The following is a 25,605-nucleotide window of genomic DNA, read 5'->3' as shown; positions in this document are numbered from 1 at the left end:
TGTGTCATAATTTTCTCACTTTCATGTTGTTACGAACCTGTAAGCATTTCTTTGTTCTGATGAACACAAAGGAAGATATTTTGAGAAATGTTTGTGACCAAGCCATTCGTGGACCCCATTCACTTCCATAGTATTCTTTTTTCCTACTATGGAGGTGAATGGGGCGACATGAGAGTGAAAAAATAATGACAGAATTTTAATTTTTTGGTAAACCATCCCTTTAAGGTAGTAATACTCACTGGAGTGCGTGGATGCTGGCTAGCATTTGAAGCAGGGTGACCACAATGAGATACAGTCGGTGAAGCTCCTCCTAATGCCTGCTGCATGACATTGTCAGAACTGGGGGACGAGGGTAACTGCTGTTGACTGCCAGTCGTGGCTGGCTGGGGTAGGCTAGGGGTATGAGGCTGGGGTGTCTGGGAGCCCAGCCGGCCTGAAGGAGACATGAGGCGCGGTGTAGGTGTGCGGCTAGGTCCCGGGGAGGGAGAATTCTGATAATATGGTTGGCAGTGTGGAAGGTTCATGGACTGCGACGGTGTGGATGGAGGATGGAGCCCACCTATGTTGTTAGGACCCATAGAGCCCACCGAGGGCCCGCTGCCGGCCCCTCCGGCAGACCCAGGCTGGGCTAAAGGACTGCCAACTGGCAGAGATGACAAGGAACCCATTTGCCCCTGCTGGCAAAATAATAATGAAAAATAAGAAACACAGCACAAAAAATGAGAACGTAAAATATCAAGTCAGACAAACAACACAATTATTAAAACAATATAGCTTACTTGAGTGATGCCACCATCATTTCCTGGATGTGCCATCTCAACAGATCCAGGACCGTGAGGACTGGAACCCGGAAACTGTCCAGATGGCATGTACTGACTTTGCATTTGTGCAGCATTTGGCTGTGGCATCCTCCCAGTGCTCACCTGAAAAAGTTTATCGACATTGAATTCAACCCAGAACAACTGCTATGTGATTCAACAGTGACGTATGAAGGTAACACAATCCCAGTGCTCACCTGGTTAAGAGGTGTGCTGAGAGGAAGAGGTGGTGTAGATCTCTGACTCATGGACTGCATTCCCATATGGTTGAATGGATTCATCCCTACAATGCACAAAGGGTACAAATCAAAAAATGAGCTAATATATCATAAAATTCATGATTCATTCATGATTTTTATTGTGAATTCACATCTATCCCTTTTCCACCAGTTCTGGAAGTCAATCTTGAACCGTGCTGTGTTTTCCACACAAAACCGTGCCCTGATCCTGGTTTAGAATCAGCCCTAAAATCTTGCTGGTCTCGAACCAGTAAACCTGTGATGTCACCAAAACCCTAACAAAATGTGTAAAATGGTTCAACACGACTCCAAGTAAACATGAAATTAATTTTCAATTAATTAAACTAAAGCTGAACGATAAATCTTTTTTAAACATGTTACCAAACGAAACTTTCATGTTGATCTATTTATATGTTGCTATTACTAAGATGTTTTACAAAAGCAAAATACAAAACAGAATATATAGGACATAAACTGCTTTTTTATTAATGTCCATTGTGATTATTTTGTATTTTCAGCACTGATCTAAATAAAATGACTGGATTGTACATAGAACGCTTATTGTAAAAGCGAGAGGTGAAGCCACTGCAGAGTTCGAGCCGCCATATTTGTATTCCCAACCAGCAGAGGGCGTCATTGACTTACATTAAAAATCATGATTTAAATTCACCAGGTTTAGAGCGTATCGGTCACTCAATATTGATTTTAAGGATGTGTACACGTAAATTGTTACTTCTGATGTTATTTGCAATGTTTATGTTTTAATCGGGCAGGATAAGGGCTTTACGTTAAGGTGAGTGTGTGTGTTGCATTCTGTTGTAATGACACTTGTAGATAAAGTTATGACATTGAAAGCCTACACCATCAGCTATATTCTCTGAATAATTTGTAAAGTAAAGAAGACTTATATTCTATGGCTTTAACATAACTGCAAAACCAGCAAATTATTGCATGCACATGCAGTACTTAAAGTATGATTCTTTATTTAGATTTCAGAATGAGCACGTTTTTCATTAATAATAAATATGCTGCATTCTGTCTGCTGATCTAATACTGTATTGAAGATGAATGAAGAGTTACTCATCGTTTAAAAATTAAAATGTACAACTTTGAATAAATACTATGTACTTGCTTAGGACGTTTGCATTGTAAGAATGTAACGCAGTTAATGTTAACACAGTTATAGAGTTGTTTCCTCATGCTAAATGTAGGCAAAGTGTCAAAAAAGCAGTTGGAAGTGTTAGGGCTCAGTCACACCAAAAGCGCTTTAAACGCTTGCAAACGCAAGGCGCGACGCACTGCCTTTTTTAAAAAAGAGCAGTGCAGCGCGGCTTTTCATATTGCTAAGCAACCACAGAGTCAGTTGTCTTGTCAATCAAATATTGAAGCGTGAGCGCTCTTTTGCTGTTAACTGTCATATTAGCAGAAACTTTAAAAAGAGGGCGCTTGCTCTGACCTTGTTTGAGGATAAGAGGAGCACAAACACGCAGGAGAGAGTGAGCGAGTGGAGTTCGGTTCTTCAAAGCAACTGTAAACTTCCCTCGCCACAACGTAAGGCCCGCCTCTCCCCTCATTCGATTGGACAATGGAAGACGCGAATGACGTCAGGCGCTCCTCCGCTCTCAGCGCTCCTTCAAAAACGCGTGCGCGGCAGGCGGCAGAAAACCGCAAGGCGCTCGGCGCGCATAAACAGCGCGCAAACGCGCCCTGCCCATAGAATATCATTCAAAAAAGGCGCCTGCAACTGCCATAAACGCTTTTGGTGTGACTGAGCCCTTACAGAGTATTTCTGTGCCGAATGCACTTCACCAGGGTTTGTACAAGTTTCTGAAAGGTTTTTTCGATTACGAGTCCAGCTGACGTTTCAGGGATTTCAATACATATCACTTCTTTTTATGGGCACTTCCCCCGGAAAACCCCGCCCACCCATCAATCAGCGGGAGACGCTAGAACTTACAAACATCACATCACGCGATAGCTTTGTTTAATTTCAAAACTCAACAATGGCATAAATGAAAAAGTGTGTTTTTGGATGTAAGGAAAAGAAAGCCAGCCTTATGGAAACAATGGATATAGTTTATTATCTGGGGTAGCAGTGCAGTTTTGCGTGTGTGTTTGATGCGCTGGATTTCATTGAAAAGTCCCAACCAGGTCATGAGTTGCATGCGGTAAGACAGACTTCTGTCTTATGTTGAAAATAGGCACGTGCATATTATATAAATAACATGAACATGTAGTGAATCATAAGTTAAACAGTGTTGTATAGTGGTAGTAACTCCTCCTTGTTCATTTTTTCGTACGTTATCGGAAAGAATCGGTAAAGCTAATCTTTCTTTTATAAATCTGATTAAAATAAAGACTCTTCGGAGATATAAAGGATGTAATACTACTCTATAGGTACTCCAGATTAACATCAGAAATACAGAAACAGCATGTGTTATGTGAGCTTAAAAATGATAACGTCCCATTAATTTAGCATACCAACATGGCGGCGCGGTGGCTTTACAGTTGTGACGTCATGCGCAATCCAGTCATTTCTATAGATCAGTGGTTTTTGGACACATTTATTATGTTTTGAATGAATAAGCTAAGAATTTCCCTGCTCCCTTATAAAGCATAAGCAGCTAATTCATTTTGATGGGTAGTGAATACATAAATTCATATTTATGGTGTTTGTTTGAGGTTCCACAAGACATTTGACACTTAAATAAAATATACAAACCAGTGGCATTCGGCATCCTGTTCATCATCTGGTTTGGTCCTGGGGGCCGCACAATAGAAGGATCTGAGAGAGAACCATCTAAATTTAAAACAAAGAAAGAAACAAATTGCTTCATTTGTTAAGCACAAGCTTCTACCGTCCTGGCTAGGCTTGGGAATCGAGAATCGATTGGAACCGGGACTAGCTTTGCGATTTTCCCGGAATCGTTCAAAAGTTTAAATTTCGATTCCTAGTTTCGATTCACAGTCTGCCACCCGGAAAAAGAAACCGCTGAACACCAATGAAGAAGCGTCTGTTTCGTGCATAGGCACGTAGAACGTAATAAAGCACCTCGTTCATTGAGTAGAAATAAATGTGCGCCCCGTCTTTGACGCGCTGCGCCGACCGTCCTCTGCTGCCTCTTCCTCTGTCTCTGACCCCCAGCTTGGCACCGCAGTGACTGCACTGCAGTCCGTATCAAGTAAGTAAAACATACAATGAGGGCTCGCTAAATTTCAAAATCCCTGGTAGAAAAAAGAAACGCTAAAACAATGTTAGTCTCTGAAAACAAAAGGACTTATTATTTTTAAATTACTTGAGTTCGCGCTTTTTGCTGAGCACAAGAACAAGCGCGTACGTGTGAAGAGCGGACCCGGAATGCAGAGGAGTGCGCATCTCAGGCTGCGTTTACACTTGGCATTAACATGCGACCTGTATCCGGATGTTGTCCACATACACATTGAAAAGACAAGTGTAAACGCGTCTGTGATCGGAATGTTATCCGATCTGTGTGTCCTGATGCAGAGGTAGTCGAGGACGCATTGTGATCGGATCTCAGTGTAATGTAAACGCAATCCAGCCATCGTATCTGCATTTACAGGTCAACATCACAAAAAACCCCGCCCACTATCATCTCCTCTCACTGACAGCTGTCAAAAATAAAGGACGTTAGGTCATGGAGCGCAGGTGAGAGACGCATACATTCATATTTGTGGAGCAATGGAAGCTACGCTTAAAAGTATCTTAATAAATCGATATTCAAAAGCATTTTAACACTGCTGATTGTATTTAAGTTATTCAGGCATATGTTAAATGTTCCTATTCATAAAGAGATTTAATATTTAATGTCAGAATTCAGGATCGTCGTTATAATGTTTGAGTTTCCATGGTGACATATCAGCGTGAATGTTGCGCTTCTTTCTGGTCAATCGGCTGTTTCTGTCTCATTTAACACATTTTAAGTTACTTTAAAACACGTACAAACCATAATAACATTAACCAAATACATTTATTCAGTGTTGGTTTTATGCAAGGTTACTTAAATGTGTTTGTAAATTACATTACTTCTTACGCACTATGAACAGGAAATTTAGGAAATTGTTAGCTCTTTTAATTAAATCATATTAAAATTACCAGGAAACATAACTAACAACAGTTTATGGTTAAAATATAAATATACATATAAGTTCAGGCAGAGCCAAAAGCCCGTTATCAAGGCAGAATAAAACAGTGGAGTTGGTCATGTTTCACGCGGATTTTGTTGTTGATTTAAAGCATGCGGGTGAAAGTCAAGTTCAGGACAAGTTAAACAGGACATTCATCCGCGGTGCGGACGCTATAAGGCTTTTAAAGAAGGCTTTTAAAGCTAAAAAATATAACGCTTAAAATGTGAACATCACGGTTGTTGGGGTTGCTAGTTATTCTATGCTGTTGGCTTCTCGGTAGCACTGTACAATACGGGATTGCGGTTAGCGCGAAAACCCTAAATCCTGTGGCTAAAGACAGCTGTACCCATTTTGATTGACAGCTATCCACCCAGCGCGCGTCTCCCCGAACGGGATCCGATCACACATCCAGATACAGAAGCCACATTTATGTGACAAATGTAAACGCGCCGTGTCCTGATATACGGATGATCGGATCTGCGTGAACGGATCACCGAGATCGCATGTTAATGCAAAATGTAAACGCAGCCTCAGACGTGAACACGAAAGGAATAATGGGTTTAATTATACTTTCAGTTTCACTTCTTGTTACGTGAGGATAGTAATGACTGACAAGACGACGCTGTGCATACTACCTAACAAAATCTGAGAGAATGCAAAAACATTAAAATATTTTTCCTATGATAGCCCGACAGGCAGAGCGAAGATGCATTTCGGTAACCCGACAGGAATTCGCAATAGCCCCGGGACGTCGGGCTAGCGATTTTGCGAGCCCTGAAAAGAATGCCTTGCGCCAACATTGAGCTAACAAATTAGTCCATGTATTTTTTCATAGACAATTTACGAGCTAAGAGTGCGAATGTTAGTTAGCCCATCAATGGGAGCAAGGTAACATGTTTAAGTACCTGCAGCAGCATCATACACTCATGTGTAAATGTGTTTTCATGAGGTTTTCAAAAATAAAGCTCTCTTGAGGAAAGTGTACCCCTGTAAAAATATATTCTAAATTTATAATATTTATATTCAAGTTCATAGATTTGATATTTATATTGTAGTTGAAAACAGCCATGTGAGAAATGAATAGTAAAGTTCATAAAAAGTCAAAAGTTTATAAAATTTAAATTGATGGAGAAGGTCATACTATTTCCTTCAGAAAGACCATTGGTTAGCTAGCTCATTTAAAATATACTAAACATTTTTGACCCTGCCTCTTAAAAGAATCAGAATCGAGAATCGATAGGAACCGGAATCGAAACAAGGAATCGCAAATGTTCAAATTCAAACGATACCCAACCCTAGTCCTGGCCTACTATCTTTTCATCTGCATCATGACAACTGAGAACAGTACTCACTAGGTGGCAGTCCTGTGGGCATCCCTGCCTGACCCATTCCAGCAGGGCCTTGCTGCAGGCCAGTGGGAGGCATTCCAGACTGAGTGGGCATCACGCCCTGCTTTTGTAACCGCGTCCTTCGCTTTTCTTCTAGTTCCTTCTGGATTTTATAGATCTTCTCCGCCAGCAGGTGGTAATACTCCGCCTAAAATGTACAATGAATAGTAATATATGAACCAGTGACTGTAATGATAAACACTAAATCTGAACAGGACCGTATCCTCACCCTGCTGTTAGCAGACTCATACATATCTCCCTCCACTTTACGTGCATAGGCCACTAGATTATCCATACGTCTGTCCTTTAGTGCAGCTGGGTCTGGAGTGGGAAAAATGGCCTGGACACTAAACCAAAAAGAAAATAGTAAGCATGTGATTTTTAACCATGTTTAATTAACTTCATCTTTGACTTTAAAGCAAAAGCACTGGTAGAAATGTATGACTTACAGTTTGTGCACAAGGTGGTTGCGAAGATCTTGGGTGATGTCCTCGTGCCAGTTCTTCCTCATGCCAGCACCGGCAGCTGGGTTAGCCACAGGCATAGACCCCAAAGTGCTGTCATTCATCATACTGGGAAAGAAAGTGATGTGTGAGGACAAATGAGAATCTTTCTCTGTTTGTGAAACTCAGCCTAGTGCAAAGTGATTTAAAGACTGAGAAAACGTTGACTTTTTATAGGAGATGCTATTAAGGGATTGCTGACCTCTGAGAGCTCAAATGTAGCATTGCATCCTGCAGGAGGCTCGAATGCTGACTCTGAGACTGACCACCCACTGCCCCATTTACTCCTATGGGATTCGGTCCTGTTACAAGAAAAGTCATGAGAAGAGGCACACTATATCTTTTCAGAGTATGATATATAACCAACATAACATAAAACTGCATATTACTGCATTGAACGACTGCATTTTTTTCATTACCCATGGTGTTCAGTGTCCGTGATGTCTGTTGACCTGGCGAGGGCGATGCCTGGTTTCCTTGGTATGTTAGGCCCAAAGCTGCATAAGCTCTCTCAATGGAGCTGGGGTCAATCTGCCCAGGAGTGTTGAGACTGGGGGCACTGGGTGGGCCACCGGTCACGTTACCCAAAGCAGTACTTAATCCCACACCTGCAGATGCCAAGAGAGTCTGAGAAGATGGAGACAAAACATAAGTATGTCGTTTAAATACAAATAAATGTACAATAAAGTTACATTTAAAGTATAATAAGAATGATGGCACAAACTTTTCATGTTCATTTATGAATAAACACACTCACTCTGCTGGTTTCTCTTGTCTCCTGCATTTTTCAAAGGCAGACATACGGGGCAGTCATGCCGCGTGCAGTTCTTCCAGTGAGAGATTATCTGTCTGGATGAGGCACAGTGCGCCACTGAAACAATAAAAACACAATATTGGTATTACGTAATACTATATAAAATAGCAGAATAGCTCAAAAATAGATCAGATAATGTACAGTTTTTAATTTTGTACAGTTCATACACTTACCTTGGCAAGACTTGCCAGCCTGGCAGTGCGTCATGTGGTTAAGGACGTTCTTCATGGTGCGACAATGGGGCAGGTTGCACTGTCGTACTTCCCCGTTGGCTTGCTCCCGGCGCTGGCACTTGTGGGCATGAAGCAGAAGCACCAGCTGCTGCTGTATGAGTTTGCGCTTTTCGGGGTCGGCCGCTGGAGGCACACCGCCCACTGCTGCTGCGGTCACCGACGAGGCTGCCGAACCGGGCCCGAGAGTTCCTTGGGGGTTGGGCATCATGCCGGCCACTCCTGCACCCCCGGGAGGACCAGTCGGCGAAGGCTGAGATGTCTGCTGTGGACAGGATTAGAATAATGGAATGAGTCAACAAGAAAAAACAGCCACTGACAATTGCTATTATTTGTAATACATAGGATGTAACAAACCATGCCAGGTATGCCTTGCATAGGCTGAGGTTTCTTATCAAGGTTAAACTGGGCCGGACTGTTAGGCAGACCTGGTTTGTTCTGGAGCTGAGGGGCCAGCCCTGCAACACCAAGACCCTGACTGGCAGACTGACCATATGGGCCTCCATAGGGGCCTGGACTTACATTCATACCCATCTGTAAAGTATAAAGATGTTTTTCAAACAAAAGGCAAACAGGACAGATACAAAATGGCCAATATACAATTTTTTTACAAAGTATATATAATTCTCCAGTGATTTACCTTGTTCATTGCTCCAGGCTGCTGAGCCCTCAGTCCACCCTGGCCGCTTGTGGTCTGCTGTTGTTGAAGAGCCTCTGCTAATAGATTACTGTTGCTGCCCATGCCTGGGTTATGATGTCCCATTCTGGGCGACCCGTTCAACATCTGCCCCGCCAGCATGTTTTGCTGCTGGGGAGAGGGCCCTCCTGCCTGCTGCTGTCCATTGCCTTTCTGAGGTCCGAGCATATTCCTGTTCATGTTACCCATCATCCCAGCCATCTGCTGCTGCTGTTGCTGCTGCATTAGGCTGGCTTGTTGAGGGGAAAGATGTTGCTGACCGTGTGTGCCCATGCCCTGGGCACCTGGAGAAGCCTTCATATTTCCAAAAAGACCCATTGTGGCTGCCGAAGGGCTGCCCATTTGCCCCTGCTGCTGCGCTCCCGGTGTGGATCCATGCCGGAGCAGGTCTGAGAGCTGCTTGTGCTTAGCTGCTGCATCCTGGCCACTGGACGAGACTCCTCCGATGGCCCCGACCCCAGAACTCAAGCTGGTGTGCAGCTGACTGAGGTCCCCTCCATTTGCCAAACTCAACTCTGAGGAATTAATCAGCTCATCAGGGAGGTCATGCTCCAGGTCAAAAAGTGAGCCGAAGTCTACAGAAAGCAGAAAAAGAAGGAATTTAGACAATAAATTAATGATGACTATTGAAGTCCCCATTAAAAAAAACATCTTGGTTATTTTGGATTTTAAGGTTTTCTATAACATAGAATACTTGAAAAAGCACAAAAATTTGGATTTAGGGGATATGACAACTATGTGACATGCATAAAAAAAGTTTAGAATTTAGCTTCTCAACAAATTTACTGTCCAATCAAATGCTCTCTAGATGCACAAAACAATGTATCATAAAGCACTCTGAAGCACATCAAACATCGCTGTTAGGGGACATGTACACCAAAGCATTTAAATGCAGCTAAAAACGCCAGGAGAACGCCATCTGTGGGTGCTTGCCAGCATTTCTTGCGCATTATGATAGCTTTGTTTGTTTGCGCGGCAGGTATGCGACCCCCTTAAGACAGCCTCAACATTATAAACAGCACCAGCAAGTAGAAAAGTAGACAAAATGCAGCCATGTTCCAACATAAATACACATCACCAGTGGCGGCAGGTGACTTCTTTTTCGAGGGGCGCATGATGCAAAGCTCGTCACAACATGTATTTAGCCCATCATGTGTGTGGTTTGTCATTTCAAATTATGTGTTTTGCACGTCATGTGGATCATGTGCATCATGTGTCGTGTCAAAAAAAGTGCCTGCTGCACACGCATCTAAAGAGTTTATGGTAAAAGTGACGCTCGCGTTTGCCAGATATTTGCTTAATCTCATGTGTAGATATTAATCTCAAAGTTTACACTTAAGTGAGTTTTTTGTATTTTGTGAACATGAGCGTTTGTTTTATCATATACCCTATCGACGTGTGTGCAGCAGGCATATATTTTGACAAGACGCATGATGCACATGGTTTACGACGCAACAAACACATTTTGAAATTACGAGCAACACACACAACACGTATTTTGAATTTGCGCCCCTCGGAAGAGAAGTCACCAGCCACCACTGCACATCACTTCTATCACTGCCATGTTAGAATTTTCTAATTATTGAATTGCAGATTAATATTACTTAAATTAATTGTTTCTGAAAAACACGTAAAGCAAGTGTCTGACAAACAGTAAAATGACCAATCACCACTCACTTTTTAACGTGATGTTACGTCGTATTACAAACAGCAACACCACGACATCCAGCAAAGTCTTATTTGAAAGAGTACTGTGAGGTGGTAGCAATATAAACATTTACAAATCTCGTGGGTGGTAAGTAATATTATTGTGTTTGAATTCTTGTATATTTTTATTCAATATCTGCCACGTTTAACTTTCCACAGTTACCTAAATAGCATGTGTGAAGTGTACCTTTCCTGTGTTCAAGTCTGTTGTGATGCCATTAACTTGGCATGTAATGAGATTTTCACGACAAAGTATGTAGTCCCATGTAGCAACTTTTTAGCAACCAACATTTTAAAATCACGTTAAAGCTTTAAAAATCATGAGTGGGAGTATTATTGCTGCGTTTTATGTTATAGAATAACACGTGATAATGTGTGTTCAACCAAAGATCTTATTTAAGGTATTTAACCAAAACCCCATTCAAAAACCCACTGACTTCAGGACGATGGAACAGGAAGTGCTAAAAATGGTTCCGGGTTTTGCATCCACAAATACATCTCCCTGCGGCACTCTATAGTATATTTTTTTATAATCGTCATCGGTCGATAAATATTTTCAATAGGCCAAAAAATCTTTCTTGTCCCTACATTTGTTGTTCCTAAAAAAATAGACACTCAGATGTAAAGCCAAAATCTAATAGACTTTTTACGTGACGTTAATTGTGTTACAAGGAACAATATTTTCAAGTACTTTAAAGGGTATATTTATAAATATTGTGTGTAGCAAATGTTTATTTAGTTTAACAAATTTTTTGTTCATCCATGATTTACTCCATTTGTCTTATATTGACTTCATATCGGCCACATTGCCTTGAAAATATCGGTATCAGCATCGGTCGTCCACAATCATTTAGTTTGAACAATTTTCTGTATCTCTCTCATTAACCGTAATTACATTTGAATTGTATCAGATTCATATCAGCACAACCTCAAAATATATTTGGTAGCGTTTGTGCGAGTGCAAATGATTTTTGTGGTATGACCAGTTTTAATTTCTTTACAAAACGTTCCCATATACTGTTAAACGTTTCAGAAAGACCAACGTTACACGAATGACGCAGTTTCGTGCTGTTTTTAGCCACCGACTCCGAGGACACAAATACATAAAGTTCATATTCAGAGCTGCTGTTCATGCAGATTTCACATTTTCATTGAGATATGCAATTGTCAAATACACACGGACAACTAGTGTTGTAACTAGGGGTGGGCCAATCCAATTACTTGGGATCAGGCCAATCCAGACCTTTTTTGCTGGATCGATTCAAATATCGGACTAATGGTGCCAAGCAGATACTTTGCGTTACTCGTGATTGTTACTGTCATGATACAGAAAAGTCAGAGTATTATAAAAGCACCATAAAACTTTTTATACACTATATAAGTATATAAGTCACTATGGGCTCTCTCTTACACCCGGCGCAATGCAGCGCAATGCAGCGCAATGCAGCGCAATGCGCGACGCAAGTGTCTTTCGCTAATTTTCACGTTTAGCGCCGCGTTGTTTAAATAGCAAATGCATTTGCGCCCCCTTTTGCGCCCATGGGCGTTCTGGTCTGAAAATGAGGTGTGTTCAGGCGCATTGTTGGCGCATTGCTATTTTGAGGCAACTAAAATAGACTATGCCTTTGACCAACAAAAACCTGGTCTAAAGTCTAAAGTCAATGGCGCAATGTGTTTTATGTTATTTAAAGAGCGCATTAGTAATATGCGCCTAACGGGAGGACAACGCGGGTTTACTTATCACAAAGTACATGAATGCGCAGCAGCACAAAAATGCTTTTACATATGAAAGATTAAAGGATTGAATGTAAAATATTATTATTGAGTCTCTTGGACATAAATGAGGACTAATTATGAGACGTTAGAAGGCGCAAAGAGCTGCTTCACCTGCAGCCTGGTAAGTAAATAAATGCTTTGCTTTAAACAAATGCATCTGTTTTTAAATGTTTTTTTAAATGCTACCTCACGGATTTATTGTATATGATGACTCTGTACCTGTGGATATGGTGAGATGAGAAACATTTTTAAGTAATGCTTAAAAAAACCTCTTTGCTAAAAAAATGCTGTCCAAAGTGCTGAAACGCGCAGAGAGCCGTTTGTGAATCTTTATCTCCTGTTATTACAAATAAAGTATTTTTAGAGTACAAACCTTATCTTACATACTTGTAAATAATTTTTTGATGATATTGGATAGCCACACATTTAAAGCAATTACAAGCCTGTTTTTTTACTTCAATAACTAAAAGAAAACGGGTTTTAAAGGGTTTAATAAAAAAATAACAATTTCAATATAAGGGAAAAACAACACAATTATTTAACATTAATCTTAAACTGGGGATCTTCTTCCTCTGCTTAGTTTTTCAGTTTACAAAGTCCGTCATCTAAATAGGGATTAGACATAACGCCAGCGCAACTTGCTTTTAAAGGGGATGAGAGCTGAGACTCTCATTGGTTTACTGCACGTTACGCCCAAAATACTCCCATTACAATAGGACCAACCCTTTTCGACCATGCGCTCGGCGCACAAACCATTTTTCCCGTCGTTAAATTAGCAAAAGTCGATTAGGACACGCCCATTTACACGTTGCGCTGTGCGCTTTAGACAATGCGCTTAGATCGTAATATATTCAACAGATTTACGCAAAAAAACAAATGCATATATGAAAATATTTAAGGTCACAAAAATTAATGGTGTGGTGCTTGTGGAGATAATGCACTGACTAAACGCGTTATACACACACAAGAGACACAAACACACCCAATAACCGTATTTTACATAAAAAGTCTCAGTACACCGCTGGATTAATGCAATACACTACATGGCTAGCATATACCAGATTTTTTCAATATTTTACTATGTTCTTACCTCAACTTTCAGATACCCAAAGTATTCCCATACTGCAAATTTTTACTTTTTTTTTTTTGGGTACTCGGTCAATCGATTACTCGTGCCCATCCCTACTACATGTACAGCTGAAAAAAATGGCAGAGGATACAAATTCTGCTCTTATCCCCTGCCATTTTTTTCAGCTGTACATGTAGTAGGGATGGGCACGAGTAATCGATTGACCGAGTACCCAAACGTGGCGTCAACGATCGATCACCAAAACGATGATCGGGTGGGTTTATTTTTTATTTATTTTTCGTAATTATGGCAGCATTTGGATATCTGGTTAGCGTTACAAGCGCCTGTGGTAGTAAAGACCATAGGTAAAGATTGGGTGCGTGTTTGACGTCAACGTAAGCTGCACAGACCGGCGTATGACATCAGTACCATGCATGATTCAAAAGCTTCCCATGCGCATTTTCGCAGCGGCAACCCCACTGATTGCTGTGAAGCCAAACACACCTCACATTACTGAGGCACTATGGTTTTTTCAGATTCACTTCGGTAAAACAAAAATAGGTGCAAATAGGTCAATCAGGTGCAAAATGTACAGCGCTTTCACAAGTTCCCTTATATCATCTCATATTTAAACATCAATGTCAAGAGATACCAGAGAGCCATACGAGCATTACATTTTGACTGACAACAGGTGAGAGCATGACACGACACAACTATTCGCTAAAATGATAGCAAAAATCTTGTGCTTTGACTGGATGTGTTTAAAAACGCGCTGTTATTGTACACATCCACAACAGGAGTTAAACTTTCTGTCCAGTACATAACTTAGTTTAAGTCATGCATTTTGTGCAGATAGATGCACCTTGTATAATACATTTATGTTGTATAAAGGCTTAATATTATGTAGAGTGTGTCATATAAAAAGCGCATCAGTTTCAGTTTATTAACCCTTTAGTTTCACTTCATCACACAGTTAGAGGTTTCTTTACAAACATTTTATTAATTAATAATCTAGTACGTGTTCATTTTTCTGTCATAGTTTCTTACGCCCCACCCCTTTGATTGCCCCACCCCCAGCTAATCGAGTACTCGTTTTTAAGACCTATGGATTAATCGAAATGGAAAAATGAAATACATGCACATCCCTAACATGTATGAGTTGAGTCTAAAGGAGGTCACACACCGACCGCGCAGCTCAGCGTCATGCAGCGTCGCGTCTAGGACAACTCAGAGGTATCGTAAACCGTAAGTGCACATTAAATAGCGCGAGCTTCGTCAGATAGCGTCTACTTCAAAACGCAAAATATACGTTAGCAGCCAATGTTAATCGTTAATGATTTGGAACAAATATGTTGTTATTTAATGTTAAACTGTGTGAGTGGCGCTGTGTGGCGCGACAGGGATTTGAGCAACTTCCTGAGTCAAAGCTGGGCAGCGCAGACAGGCGCCACCGGTGTGCGTATACTCATAGAAAACAATGTGTTAGATTTTTTTTTAAATGGCGCGGCGCTGAGCTGCGCTTCAGGTGTGCGATCCCGTTAACAGTCAGCACAGCACCGCAGGTGAGATCTGCTTTCAAAACTGTGGATAAGCAAATGTTTACGTTATGATAACCATACACATGAATAATGCGGTAAAATGCATACCTGTATGCCGTTACAACCCTACTGACAACCCACCAAAGAGTAATAAAGTAAGAGTAATAAAGTTGACAGAAATACTACTATTGTATAGAACAATCTACTTTTAAATAGGTTTGTAACGATTAATCATGCAAATGCGTTTTTTCTCAATCAATGAATTTTAATGAATTACGGTGAAATCCCCGCACATCCCAAAGCCAGGGGACGCTCTCGTGCAGAAACTCCCTTTGTGCCACAGAAGAAGTAGCATTACAAACGCTATTCCAGGAAATGTCTGCAGGAATATTTATATCGCTGTTCTTCAAATTGTTTCAGGTATTTTCATGATAAAAGAATATTTTGAATGATTTTGTTTAACGAGTTATAAACGACTCCGACTCATGATTTTAGATTGATAAGGACTTTCTACCGACCAAATGCTGTAGTTTACGCACAAGCTGTGCAAGAAACACAGAATCGCAGCCTTGCGGTTCAGAATCGATTTCAGACAGGCATTTTTAATGGGACACACGATTAATCGTTACAGCCCTACTTTTAAAATAATAAAAAATAATGATATTAAATTATTTTTATTTCGTAAGTAATATAATCACACTCAAAAAATGTGTACTTCCATTTTGAATAAAAAAAAAGGTTTGTTATGCAACACTTAGACAAAAAATAAAAATGCATTTTTATGAAAATGTATATGTTTGTTTTTATTTGATTAAGAAAATATAAATTACTACATTTTATGAATTCAATTTATTAAACATGCTGTTTAATAAGTAAAAAGTAATTAACTATTAAAGAAAATGAAAGTGAAAATACAGAATCCAGAAAATTAAAATAATAATAATTTAAAATAACATTAAATTGTTTTAAAGGGCCCCATGAATCTACACGTTTTAGGCATAATAGTTAGTATAAAGATTGGCCAAGTGCAAGTCATAATTTAAGAAAAGTTTTTAAGCTTTTTATCTTTAGGATGGTGTTCCTATAATTTTCTATGGATGCTCCTAAATGTTTGCTGATGCTTTCAAATTTGGGAGCACTAGTGCTACCTACTCAAAAAGTTAATTTGGAGTCCTGTCAATATCAACATCAGCCATTAAATAACGTATTCATCTACCACCATTTTCCTTGAGAGCATCCCAAAACCTAGCCAGTGTGTAATGCAATAGGTGCATCCTTTCATCCCCCTCTATCATACCCTCACTGTCAATCTATCCATCAACACAGTCACATTCATAAGATAACTGACAAGACTTGTTTATTTAAGAATACCATAATGGTTAGCGGTGGTTTGACAGGGAGCCTAACAAGGATAAGTAGATGATTTTAGGTTAGTATGCAAAGTCTTGTAGTAAAGGGGAACATGACTTGACCATGACACTTGTTCACATACAAATTGCATATTACACTGCACTGTTTACATCTGTCATGTACATCCATTCAAAAGTTTGAAAACTAACCAGAACAGCCACTCATAGGGACCACTCATTTACTCCTCAAACAAAACAATTGACGCACACATCTATACGATGTTGTGCAGTGTAATGCATGCAGTTGTGTAACTTAAGTAATTTTTCGTTTAAGGACCAAATCCAACTCGAAGAACAAACGCTTGAAAGACACGAGAGACATCAACAAAGAAACATACTTCGCCTTTGAAGAATACACAGAAGGCGATGCATTTACTACGAAGAAGCAGCATTTACTACGCAACATAACACAATCTATATAGTTATAATTTCCATCACATATACTTTAAATAAGTTTAATGATTTGTTTTGAGAATACATGCTCGTTTGAGGTGTTATGGCTGAACAATGGAAATCAAGATTGGAGAAAAAAAATGACCGACGCACCATTTGAGCCAACAAGCTAACTCAAGACAAGTACACTTGTATTCTCTAAAACACAAAAAAAGGTCGTGGCTCTTCCATTCAAGCTTTATAAACTGTGTTTTAGCAAGCTTATACACTCCCAATAATTAATAAAGATAAGTAAACATCAAAGCTTAAATAATGAAATCATATGCATCTAGCTAACTAACAATGGCAGAGAGTTGTGCGGGCCTTGAAAGCATCACTCTGTTATTAGCTGACCAGCTAGCTAACCAAAGTAATCCATTTATTAGTAATAACAATAAGACCAGGACACATTCAGGAAAACACATGGAGTTATTTAAGGGCCAAAGTTGGTGCTCGTTGAACATCAGCTGTATGTGAAAACAACCGTGTTGAAGTGCAGTCAGAAAGTTTTGAAGTTGATTGACTCATAGTCGGGCAGCCAGGCTAATAATGTTAATCGTTGTCGATTATTATTAATAAATACAGTATTGATCAAATGTTTAAATTTAGTTTTCAAGAGGTAGTTATTGAAGTAAAATGGTTGTTTGACATTGCGCCACGAGTCTTTGAATCGATCACCATTATTAAAGTACTGATGCAAACTGTTTGTAAGCAAGATCTAAAACGAAACAAGCGTTTCACGGTAACATTTTACTTCACTGTTACTTCAACCGTACACCACCTTATACAAACTTAACCGCATTATTTGTTATTTGCAGCCATTATTTATACATTTAGACCAGATGACACCGAGTACAGTCACTCTATGCGAGGGATCACCGTGTGTAGTCCACTACTGTGAGTGAATCCCATCAGAGCGACGAGAGAAACGCTATGCTAACCACTAGCGAGCTGGAATGACAAGCTAACGCTAGTTCGTTAGCTTCTCAAACTAGCATTCGCTCGCTAGCCTGTGACAAAATTGAAAAATAAAAACCTATTATCCCCTTCAAAACCCAAGTGTGCACGGGTATATACAAAACGCTTGGAAATATGAGATTCAAACACATTGGTATTTTTAGAAATAAAAAATAATAATAATATTTACCGTTTCCATCGCTGGCTGAAGCTGAGAGCGCCGGGGAGGATAGCTTAGGCCTCTTGGCTAAAGGCGGGCCAGAGTCCAGAACGTTCTCGGCCATTTTTAACGAAATAAAATATATATCCTCAGAGATAGGCGCCGGTGACTATTTGTAATCCTCGGTTTTAAAAAATATCGCTTTTAAAAATGTGACTTTTCCCCCTCCTTTTTAGGGACGAAGGGGGGGAAAGTCCCGTGTACAAAATAGTCCTCTTTCCTGGGTTCGCCTCTCGATTTCAGCTTCAGCGTATCAATCCCCCTCCCCAGCCCGATTTTGTTCTTTATACAATTCTGCAAGCGGAGGAGGAGGCAGGGGGAGTCGGCTCGGCAAGAATGGATAGAAAGACACTTGCAGCAGCTCTACAAGAGCTCATCTACTCCTATCCAAGAGTTGACCAATCGTGTATTTAAAATAATTTTGCCTGCCTGCCGTGTCTGGTTGAGACAGGTCTGTGTTGAGGACTGGATCGTCTTGTTAGTACCAAATGGGATTGAAATCCTTTACTTTGCGATACTCGTTCAACAAGACTTTTTTTGAATATGATTTTGACACAAGTAATAATGTAGAAACTCTAAAGTGCGGAAATAACACAGATTCAAAAATATATAGGGCCAATACGTGATCGTATCACTTTCACATTCATATGTTCATTTTTGATTACATTTCAGAGCTCAAATGGTAATTTAAATAATTTAACCCTAAACTAAACAAGATTAATCTTAACAGTATTTTGTTGTTAAAAATGAAAATGTGTTAAAAAAAAGAATATTATTATTTAGGGTCTGCAGAAACAGCCAGAATCTTGGATGGTGTTATAAGTTCAAAGTCATTTTCACATCCACATAATAATATATGCATTTGTCAGTCTATTTTTACAATAAAGTACCAACTTGCAGTGAATACGCTTGTAATTAAATGTACAGAATATTAAATATTTATACATTTGGCCTAGTAAACTTATTGAATAGAGGTGATAAACTAGGTTGGATGGCCGCTATACAAATGTGACCTTGGTCCACAAAACCATTCATAAGGGTTATTTTACTAAATTGAGATTTATACATAATCTAAAAGCTGAAAAAAACAAGCTTTCCATTGATGTATGGATAGGACAATATTTGGCCGAGAAATAACTATTTGAAAATCTGAGGGTGCAAAATCTGTATAAAACCGCTTTTAAATTTGTCATTAGCAACTGCATCCACTCACAAAAATAAAGTTTAAATATATTTACGGTAGAAAAAATAACAAAATGGATGGAACATAATGTTTACATAATATCCTAATGATTTTTGGCATAAAAGAAAAATCTATCATTTTGACCAATACAATACAATATTTTTGGCTTTTGCTACAGATATACTATATGCCTATGCTGCCTGTGCTGACTGGTTTTGTGGTCCAGGGTCACATTTACATTTGTTAGATTCTTTGCTGATTCACTGTTTTATCACCTTATTGTGCATCCCAATTTCCTTTGACATCTTTTCACAGATTAGGACATTTTTCCACTCAAGAGATGAAAACATGGAAAAGTCCGATGCTATCCGTTGACAATTGTATCTGTAAAATCAAACCTTCCTAACAGCTTATTTCATCAAGCTATATATCAAGGTTTTCATATGTGCGAGAGCTGGATTCAATTACAGTTTTTGATCTGATTGGCTGGTACTGTGCAATGCCACAGTATACATTGCTATGAATAGTTATTATTTTGCTAATCATTTTGTACATAAATCCTACTTTAGCTTTATGCATGAATCAGAATTACTTTCTACTGCCTCACTTTAAAAAAACAAAATAGCAAACCTAGGTTATAAAAAATAATTTATGTCCACACAGAACTTCTTTAGAATGTACTATTTTTATTTGTTAAAATTAATAAAATTACTGTAATTAATTAATTTGGGTTAAATTCCTAGCCATTTGAATGGAATCACACTTCTTGCACATAAATGTAGTATAACAATATACCACCATTAAAAGGTTTAGGGTCACACACTTATTAGAATAACTGTACACTAAGAAAAATTATGTAATATGAATGGGGACCATGGGTTATGACTAAAAATATAATTTTTTATTCCTTCAAAGTCAAGAATTTCAAACTAGGGAACAACTTCTGATTTTGAAGCCGAAAAAAGTGCATCCATCCTTCACAGATGTAATCCACACAGCTCCAGGGGTTATAGGCCTTCTGAGGGTAATCAATGCATTTTTTGTAAATATTTAAAACCTTATAAACTACAATAACTAGCTTTCAGTGACAATAACTACAGTGGTGTGATAAAGTGTTGGCACCCTTCCTGATTTTTTTGCATGTTTGTCACAATTTAAAGGCAGGGTGCCTGATTTTTGAAAAACACTTTGGAAAAGGGAGTCGAGCCGACTACCAAAACACACTTGTAGCCAATCAGCAGTGAGGGGCATGTCTATTAACCAAGATCGTTGAGAGGGAGGTCTCTGTAGAACAAAAAGAGGCGTTTCCCAATTTTGGGGCGTTTTCAAACTGAAATAGGCATTTTTTTGGCACGGCCGCTGAAGGTAAGTGACTGTGTCATATGGTTTTAAAGTACCACAAGAGTGTTTCGAGAGTAGCCAGCTAGCTGCACGGAGTTTTGATGACGACACAGCTCTTCGTGATTGGTCACCTTACTGATGACAATGATCACGTGCGTTTCAAGTTTAATCCAATCTTCAAAGTTCCACTAATAAACATAAAAATTTGTGTTTTTCAAACAGGTAAAAAACTTTAATATGCATAAATATGTTATATTGTGTTGTGTAATAAAATAAAAATGAAAATACCAAACTCTGTTGGTATTGTAATTAGGGATGCACCGAATCCAGGATTCGGATTCGGCCGAATACTGGGCTTTTTGACGGGGTTCGGGTTCGGCCGAATCCTAGATTTTTTTTCCACCGAACCCTAGGCTTGCACTATGCTGGTCGACGTCACGCGGCCGTTGATCCTATTTTTACAGTTAAAATTAAATAAAATGAAAAATACACTGCTGTGGACGTTGTTTACTTCATTAATGTGTTTTACTGTGTTTATGGAATAAGGATGTGAGTAGGATTCGGTTTCGGATTCAGCCGAATCTTAAACAGTGGATTCGATATTCGGCCAAACCCAAAAAATCTGGATTCTGTGCATCCCTAATTGTAATAATATAGGCTTGTTTCCCATTATTTTCAGGCATACAGTATAAACAGCAATTAAAATATTAGATATAAAATGTTTTTTTGGTTGCAACTTTTTATTAAAAGGTTTGTTTTTAACAAATTCACCATCTAATTCGCTTCATTCGCAATTAAAAAAAGGAATCATGGCACACACGTCACTACGGCAAAGCAGCAGGTGTCCAGGTTGACGGTTCCGTCTTCAGCTCCTCCCTCGACAGCAAGCGGCAAACCTTGCCGTTCTGTCTGCGCAGCGCCAGATGATCTCGAACACACCTTTATACTTCAAATCGTTGCCTGGGTTGCGTATGTGTGGGGCGGGTCTATAAATAAAAGGTCCAGATTCTATTGGGGTAGGGGCATGTTTGTTTAGGTAATTTTAAATGTCAACATTGGCTTTCAGAGATCACGCACCCTACCTTTAATGTTTCAGATCATGAAACAAATTTAAATATTAATCAAAGGTAACACAAATAAACACAACATGCTGTTGAATGAAGGTTTTATTTATGATGAAAAAACAATGCAATTGCAATGACTTGTAATGAGTCTGTTACAGCACTGTGGAGGAATTTTGGCCCATTCTTCTTTGAGGAATTATTGTAATTCAGCCTCATTGGAGGGTTTTCGGGCATGAACCGCCTTTTTAAAGTCATGCTACAGCATCTCAATAGGACTGAAGTCAGGACATTGATTAGGCCACTCCAAAGTCTTCATTTTGTTTTTCTTCAGCCGTTCAGAGGTGGACTTGCTGGTGCGTTTTGGATCATTGTCCTGCTGCAGAACCCAAATTCGCTTCAGCTTGAGGTCACGAAGAGATGGCCGGACATTGTCCTTTAGGATTTTTTGATAGACAACAGAATTTATGGTTTCATTATCACAGCAAGTCTTCCAGGTACTGAAGCAGCAAAACAGCCCCAGACCATCACACTACCACCACCATATTTTACTGATGTTATGATCTTCTTTTCCTAAAACGTTGTGTTACTTTTACGGCAGACGTAATGGGACACACACCTTCCAAAAAGTTCACATTTTGTTTTTTCAGTCCACAGACTATTTTCCCAAAGGTTTTGGGGATCATCAAGATCTGGCAAAACTGAGAAAAGTCTTTATGTTCTTTTGGCTCAGCAGTGGTTTTCGTCTTGAAACTCTGCCATGCAGGCCATTTTTTGCCCAGTCTTTTTCTTATGGTGGAGTCATGAACACTGACCTTAACTGAGGCCTGCAGTTCTTTGGATGTTGTTGTGGGGTCTTTTGTGACCTTTTGTTTAATTTTCACCATGAAAATTAACTTAATACCTCCATTGCATGGAAACACGTGTAATCATCATTGTTTTGCAAATAAAAGTTATTCACAGCAATGATATTGCTGAAAGTAAGACTAAATCAATCATTCATAAAATCATTAAGAACTTCAAGGAAAGTGATTCATTTGATGTGAAGAAGGGTTCAGACAGCCCAAGAAAGTCAAGCAAGAAGCAGGGCCGTCTCCTTAAGTTGATACAGTTGTGGGATCGAGGCAACACCAGTGCAGTGCTTTTCTCAGAAATGGCAGCAAAGAGGTTGTGAGTGCATCTGCACGTACAGTGAGGAAAATACTTTTGGGGGATGGCCTGGTGTAAAGTAGGGAAAAATAAGACAAATCTTTCCAGGAACAACATCAGGAACAGACTGACATTCTGTAAAAGGTACAGGAATTGGACTGCTGAGGCCTGGGGTAAAGTCAAATTCTCTGATAAATCACCTTTCTGATTGTTTGGGGCATGTGGATAAAGCTTGCCCTTGTGTAAGGTTGCTTACTCACAATTTTGTCTAAGAACATAGCCATGGATAAAGAAACTCTAGACCTTAATCCCACTGAGAACTTGTGGTCAATACTCAAGATGCTAGTGGACACCCACAAATTCTGACAAACTTCAAGCATTGATTTTGAAGAATAGGCTGCCATAAGTAAGGATGTGGCCCAGAAGTTGACTGACAGCATGCCAGGGCAAATTGCAGAGGTCTTGAAAAAAAAGCGTTAACACAGAAAATAGCCTACTGACTCTTTCCATAAACGTAATGTAATTGTCAATAACAGCCTTTCACACTTATGCTTGTAATTATACTTTATTATAGAAACATCTGACCAAAAGATTTAAAAACACTGAAGCAGCAGACTTTGTGAAAATTTATATTTTTGTCATTCTCAAAACTTTTGGCCTGACTGCTGTAGGCCTATTGGTTTTAAGCCTCATAATATTTGTCATTATATAAGATGAAACCGGTTTTATATTTTCTATTTAATTTTTCTTGAGCAAGCCTAACCAAAAGATTGGAATGGGCCATGGCATGAAAATCGGACTTTTTCCATGTTTAAGTGCTATGATTGGGTCCCCAGTGCCTCCATCAACCCAGAAAATGTGAAAGAGATCAACCCAGCAACCCAGCCCCGGCAAACCACTCTCTACAAGCACATGAAAAAATAGGTAGTTAAAATTTGGCTCTCCTTATGATGTCATAAGGAGCTCTTATTATAACAATAATAATCTGCACTATCCAACCACATCACTGCCATTTAGTGCAGAGAAAAGCAAAATTGAGTTTTAATTGCAACAAACCACCATCATTGTGATCAGTGTTTGAATTTCATCAGCTCATTTGCATTTTAAACGACACATCCAAAACAGCACATTTTTGCACACAGCTACAAAGTGGCAATTTTAACATGCTATAATAAATTATTTATTTGGTGTTTTGAGCTAAAACTTCACATATGTGCTCTGGGGACACCAAAGATTTATTTGACATCTTAAAAAAGTTTTGTGCCATGGCCCCTTTAAAGCCTACATCTTTGAACTTTTTACTGGTAGTAGCCTACCATGGTGCAATTTTCTGCGGAACTTCCTTTGAACAACATGTATTTTGAATACTAAATAAAACATTATATATATATATATATATTAGGGGTGTAACGGTACGCAAAAATTACGGTTCGGTGCGAACCCCGGTTTTGAAGCCACGGTTCGGTTCATTTTCGGTACAGTAAGGGAGAAATGCAAACATTAAACTGCAGGTTGTTTATTACTATAAACTTTTTTATTATACACTCATTTTGAGATGAGTGAGTTGCATACCTAGCCATCTTTGATCTTTTGCATGTTTCTCCTAATCTTTGCTTGTGTCGTCAATGTAAGCTGTAACGAACCCCTCCGCAGCTGAGTGACAGCTGAGTAAGCCCGGGTTACAGCTCTTCTCTGTCCCGACCAGCTGATCGCATTGGCACAATGATATGATTGACGTGAGGTGCAGATGAAAAATCTGATCACGCATTCCTTATTCTCGCTGTCACAGAAAGCGCGTCTCATGAATGCGTAGCAACGAAAGACGTGCATCCTCTCACGCACCTTTGAAAGAACAAAGCAGCGCGTTGACACGCGTTTAACATGCGCTTTTAGATACGACACGTAAACGTTTACATCAATAATCAAACGGATATACAACTAAGTAAATAAAAATCTTTCTGCGGGCCGAATTATGTTATATGTTTGACAGAAGACTTGCGCTGAACGCGGAGACTTCCGCCACTTAATATGTTCGTGCGGAAACCATAGACCGTAAAAAAATATGGACGTAGTGTCCGTGACGTCACCCATTGGTTTGTGAAGATCGCTTTTGAAGCTTAAAGTAGGCGTTGCCTGCCGTCGCCATCTTGGCCGCGCGTCCCCGCGAATTACTCGCGGAAAACCGAAAATGGGTAAAGAGGCGGGACATGGGTGAAGCTGAGGTGAAACCACGCCCGCCTAGTGCGAGTCTAGTGACAGCAGTGGCTGTTCAACCGACACTCAAGCGGCCACGCCCTGAATTATGCAGAAGTTTAAGGCTTAATATAATCTAAACGGAGGAGTTACAAAAAAATTCACCCCCTCACAGTTGTCATGAAGGGCAAAATTAGCTATATAGGCCAAAAACACTTTTTGTACCAGGCTGTAAACATATTATTTTCTACTGTAAAGTTGGCCATTTTTAACATGGGAGTCTATGGGAATTGACTCCCTTTTGAAGCCAGCCTCAAGCGGCCAGTCGATGAATTGCAGTTTAAGTCACTTCCGTGTTGGCTTCATTAGAGAGATCGGAAGGTTGCCCCTCGGCGGAAACGCACGTATTATGTTCCGCACAGGCGCACACAAAATGCATTCGGCCTTTCGGTGCACGTGTGGACCGTGCCGAAAGCCCTGAACCGAAACGGTCCGGTTCGAATACACGTACCGTTACACCCCTAATATATATATATATATATATATATATATATATATATACTTCAATTGTCTTGCAGAAAAATTTAGGTTCCACCGAGATTTGAACTCGGATCGCTGGATTCAGAGTCCAGAGTGCTAACCATTACACCATGGAACCGCCATGTTGTATAATGCGGAAAGACTGTGTATTCTATGTACTTAACAACGTACAAATTGATGTATTAATAGAAAAGA

The 25,605-nt window shown here is 39.6% G+C and overlaps 1 protein-coding gene and 1 non-coding gene across 11 annotated transcripts in view; both read right to left on the bottom strand.

Moving 5' to 3' along the window:
• ep300a (E1A binding protein p300 a) overlaps positions 1 to 18,407 on the bottom strand; it is a 37,397-nt gene extending 18,990 nt beyond the window's left edge. For 4 of the 10 annotated variants that reach the window (XM_073866859.1, XM_073866863.1, XM_073866864.1 and 1 more), the window contains exons 1-14: positions 17,914 to 18,406; positions 8,779 to 9,410; positions 8,496 to 8,672; positions 8,082 to 8,403; positions 7,856 to 7,965; positions 7,514 to 7,724; positions 7,297 to 7,396; positions 7,041 to 7,163; positions 6,821 to 6,938; positions 6,556 to 6,739; positions 3,780 to 3,857; positions 1,016 to 1,101; positions 780 to 923; positions 240 to 677 (exon numbers count right to left, since the gene is read on the bottom strand). In XM_073866859.1, the coding sequence (XP_073722960.1) occupies positions 240 to 677; positions 780 to 923; positions 1,016 to 1,101; positions 3,780 to 3,857; positions 6,556 to 6,739; positions 6,821 to 6,938; positions 7,041 to 7,163; positions 7,297 to 7,396; positions 7,514 to 7,724; positions 7,856 to 7,965; positions 8,082 to 8,403; positions 8,496 to 8,672; positions 8,779 to 9,410; positions 17,914 to 18,007 (2,817 nt within the window). In that variant the 5' untranslated portion in view covers positions 18,008 to 18,406. Of the gene's footprint in view, positions 1 to 239; positions 678 to 779; positions 924 to 1,015; positions 1,102 to 3,779; positions 3,858 to 6,555; positions 6,740 to 6,820; positions 6,939 to 7,040; positions 7,164 to 7,296; positions 7,397 to 7,513; positions 7,725 to 7,855; positions 7,966 to 8,081; positions 8,404 to 8,495; positions 8,673 to 8,778; positions 9,411 to 17,913 lie in introns of all 10 variants that reach the window. The other 6 variants (XM_073866860.1, XM_073866866.1, XM_073866861.1 and 3 more) reach the window with 4 other exon arrangements.
• Positions 18,408 to 25,456: 7,049 nt separating this feature from the next.
• On the bottom strand, positions 25,457 to 25,528 carry trnaq-cug (transfer RNA glutamine (anticodon CUG)). The gene has a single exon. It is a non-coding gene; the product is annotated as a tRNA-Gln (tRNA).
• Positions 25,529 to 25,605: the final 77 nt, after the last annotated feature.

This window comes from Misgurnus anguillicaudatus, chromosome 4 (genome assembly GCF_027580225.2).
Source record: "Misgurnus anguillicaudatus chromosome 4, ASM2758022v2, whole genome shotgun sequence".
In the NCBI taxonomy this organism is placed as follows: domain Eukaryota; kingdom Metazoa; phylum Chordata; class Actinopteri; order Cypriniformes; family Cobitidae; genus Misgurnus; species Misgurnus anguillicaudatus.
Note: the sequence above shows the minus strand (reverse complement) of the source record. Positions and strands in the feature narration are given on the sequence as shown.